We start from the raw sequence: 3,365 nt of genomic DNA, 5'->3' as shown, positions 1-3,365 counted from the left end.
GTTAAGACATTATTATTGCCATTGTTATTATTACCTTGTTCACCCTAGAATAAACAAAACCCCAACTAGTGGGTACTCTATTCGTGGTTCCACTAGTATAAATTTAGGTAGATGCTTCGCTGATTAATTAGGCAACATTAGGTGGTTTTATAACTTTAGACTTTGGGAATTCTCATATCATTTGGACACTATGGAATTGTTGGATTATGGTGGAATTGGACATACACCTCTCTTCCTCTTTCAAAACCCCTAAAACCTTTTTTCGGTGGGGTTTGGGTGCATGCCAGTTGTGGGAAGTAGCACCCCGGCCACTATAAGGATTAAGCTCGGGCCTCTGTTGCAAAGCACTACCGTACTAACCACATGTCTAATGGGTAAGGCTTAACTCGGTGCTCAGGCTAGTCCTGAACAAAAGGACACGGATAGAGATGGATGAAGTCGTTGCGACGATGGATATCTCTGAGGCAAATGAAGGCTACGCGAGCTGCGGCTCGGTAATCGAGATGTCTAGGCAAATGAAGACTACACGGGTCGGTGCCCGTTAGTCGAGATGCCATGGCACTGGACTAGTACGCGGGTGGTCTCACCCTTATGTGTGTGGCGCACCCGGTCTAGATCTTGTTGCTTGGGGCTCAACCCTGGCCTGCCTGTCCCGGGATACCGGCCGTAGGCAGGGTTGGGTCGGTACTTTTGTTCACGGCTAGGATGGGTGAAGGGTTATGTCACATGTTTACGACGGGTTCCAAGGCCATGGAATGCGGAGTAAAGATGTGTCTTGTGGGTAAAGATGTACACCTCTGATCAGAGTAAATCTATTCGAATAGCCGAGCCCTCGGATATGGGCAAGCCTAGCAATGTACCCAAGTTAGTGGTTTAATTCTTAAAATTTACTTAACAACTAAAATGTGGAAAGGTTGGCCTGGGTTGGCTTGGGACGAGCTGGGACCCAGGTCGGGTTGCCAGTTCGGTCTGAATCATCGTAGGCCTTGGGTTAAGGCAGGTTCGTGTGGGTCCACGGCCTTGATTAATAATATTGTGTAGCTCTAGGATCGTCTTTATAAAATAGCTTTGGGCAACTAAGTGACTTTTAAATGCTGTTTACTGCAAAACCTAACCCCTATTATTATCCCCTTGTACCCCCCTTGCATTAATCATGCATCTGCCGGTGTGGCTTGCTGAGTACTGTGGTTGTACTCATTCTTGCTCAATCTTTTCCCCCTTCAGTAAGAGAAGCTTTGGAGAAGATGTCTTAGGTGGAGTCCTGGCTTATACCCCAGTTGAGCGCCTGTGGAGATGGAGCTGTAGGCCCGCTAGTCCGCTGCTGTTTATTTTTGATTGTCAGGCCTGAAGCGCCTTTGTAATAATGTAAATATTATCGATATAATAAAGATGTGCCTTTTGTATCATGTTTGTTTGGTGCACCCCGGCTTTTCCTGGGACGGGGATTAATGCACTAGCGTTCGGGAAAAGGCAATTTTCTCGGTCGCGACAACTGCTCCATGATCCCAACTTAGTTCCCAAACAGTAGATTTATCAAGAACCGAACTTCCTATACCGATCTAATACGATATTATAGGCAAAATTACCCATCTAACCTTTCAACCAATCAATAAGCTAATACCTGACCCACTTTTTTTAAGTACCTTTTTATAGGTACCTTGTATTGTAGAAGGTTGGAATTGGATCAACGGTCATCTTCATTTCCAAGCACACCGGAGAAACACTTGTACAACCAATGGATCTTAATTTGCTTGCGATGCAGAGAATGCATCACACACATTGGAGGTTATAAATTCCTGATCAGCAGTGAGAGGTTTCACTGAATTAATTCAGCAAAGCTTCGCAGCAGCTTAGCCAGGATAGGATGTCGTCGTCGTCGTCACCGCAGGACGGGCAGGCGAGGGCGCCCGCCGGCGACGCCGAGGACTGGAACGCATGGTTCAAGGAGATGCGCGGGTGGCTGATGGTGGTGGCGACGGTGGCGGCGTCGGTGACGTACCAGGCGGGGCTGAACCCGCCGGGAGGGTTCTGGCAGGACAACCTGGGAGGGCGCGGCGGGCACCGCGCCGGCAACCCGGTGCTGCGCGACAGCGTCGCGGCGAGGTACCAGGCGTTCTACTACCTCAATTCGACGTCGTTCGTGACGTCGCTGGTGATCATCGTGCTGCTCATGAGCAAGCGCTTCTACGAGACGAAGGCCAAGGTGGTGGCGCTGCTGCTCACCACCTTCGCCGACCTCGCCGGCCTCGTCGGCGCCTACATCGCCGGCTCCACGCGCTACATGTCCTCCTGCATCTACGTCATCGTCATCGCCGGTGTCGCCTTCCTCTGCGTCATCTACGCTGGACAGTGCGTATTATATTTATGGCTATCGACACATATGTTATCATCGTCGTCCATATATATCTATATCCATACTACTTTCAATAATATTAGTGGTGGTGTTCAGATCTTCCTTCAATATGTCATCTCATAAGTTGGTTGATATGTGGGGGTCTTAAGGTCTCCCCATTTGAATATCCTTTCGTTGGATATGGCATTATATAGCTAATCAACTAAGGCCATTCCCAACCCAAGATACTAGACATAGATTCCATAAACTCCACATCACAAAGAAACTAGTACTAGACACTATTTTTTCAATGCAAACACCACTATTTCACACTTAACTTTAATGCTACTTATATCACATGATGTCTTGGATGTTGTGTAGAAACCATGTCTCCTTCTCTTTTCTCATTTATTGATTTGCCACATCATTTTTCTTCCTAGGTGGCAGCTTATTTAATGCTATGGACACCATCCTAGTTATTGGGTTAGGAATGGCCTAACTGTGTTATAACCTTTTAATATTTGTTTTTGTTTTTTTCTCTTACAATATCAGTTGCAATTAATACACGGGCCTATATGTATCTCTCTATAAACCTATATATGTTACATGGTTTCAGTGTAATGGAGGACGTGATCCCCGACATGAAGAAGATCCCCTGCCTTGACAGTGGGGGGTTGTTTGGGGACTACAACCGCGCAAAGGCTAAGGCAGGTGAAGCTGAAGGACGTCAGAGCGTTTGAGAATTTTCATCGCCAATTTATGAGCCTATCTGGAGTTCTATTAAACATGGGACTTTTCCATGTTTGAGAGAGAGGGGCGATAAGCTTCTGTCGGGAAAATAATCGTATCGGTATACTTAATCCTATCGTCAAATATTTTTACAGGTTGTACTATAGAGATATCAGTGCGAATAAGTTGATCATTCCCAATATAATCAGGTGCGGTCCGCTAATCTGCAGCAGCACCGTGACAGCCCTTAATATGTAATAGAGAGATCTACTATATATAAATATATGTCACACAGTTTCTTTCA

At 46.2% G+C, this 3,365-nt stretch overlaps 1 protein-coding gene across 1 annotated transcript; it reads left to right on the top strand.

Moving 5' to 3' along the window:
- Window positions 1–1,864: 1,864 nt before the first annotated feature.
- Window positions 1,865–3,365, top strand: LOC136356975 (uncharacterized). Its single transcript, XM_066311700.1, has 2 exons — window positions 1,865–2,349; window positions 2,949–3,365. The coding sequence occupies exons 1-2, from the start codon at window positions 1,865–1,867 to the stop codon at window positions 3,070–3,072; spliced, it is 609 nt and encodes a 202-aa protein (XP_066167797.1). The 3' UTR covers window positions 3,073–3,365.

This window comes from Oryza sativa, chromosome 6 (assembly GCF_034140825.1).
Source record: "Oryza sativa Japonica Group chromosome 6, ASM3414082v1".
Classification (NCBI taxonomy): domain Eukaryota; kingdom Viridiplantae; phylum Streptophyta; class Magnoliopsida; order Poales; family Poaceae; genus Oryza; species Oryza sativa.
Note: the sequence above shows the minus strand (reverse complement) of the source record. Positions and strands in the feature narration are given on the sequence as shown.

What these genes read in the sequence shown, in the direction of transcription:
- LOC136356975 (XM_066311700.1), top strand. Translation starts at nt 1,865, where the DNA reads ATGTCGTCGTCGTCGTCACCGCAGGACGGGCAGGCGAGGGCGCCCGCC. An exon ending in TGCGTCATCTACGCTGGACA is followed by an intron (nt 2,350 to 2,948) that starts GTGCGTATTATA and finishes ACATGGTTTCAG; the next exon opens with TGTAATGGAGGACGTGATCC.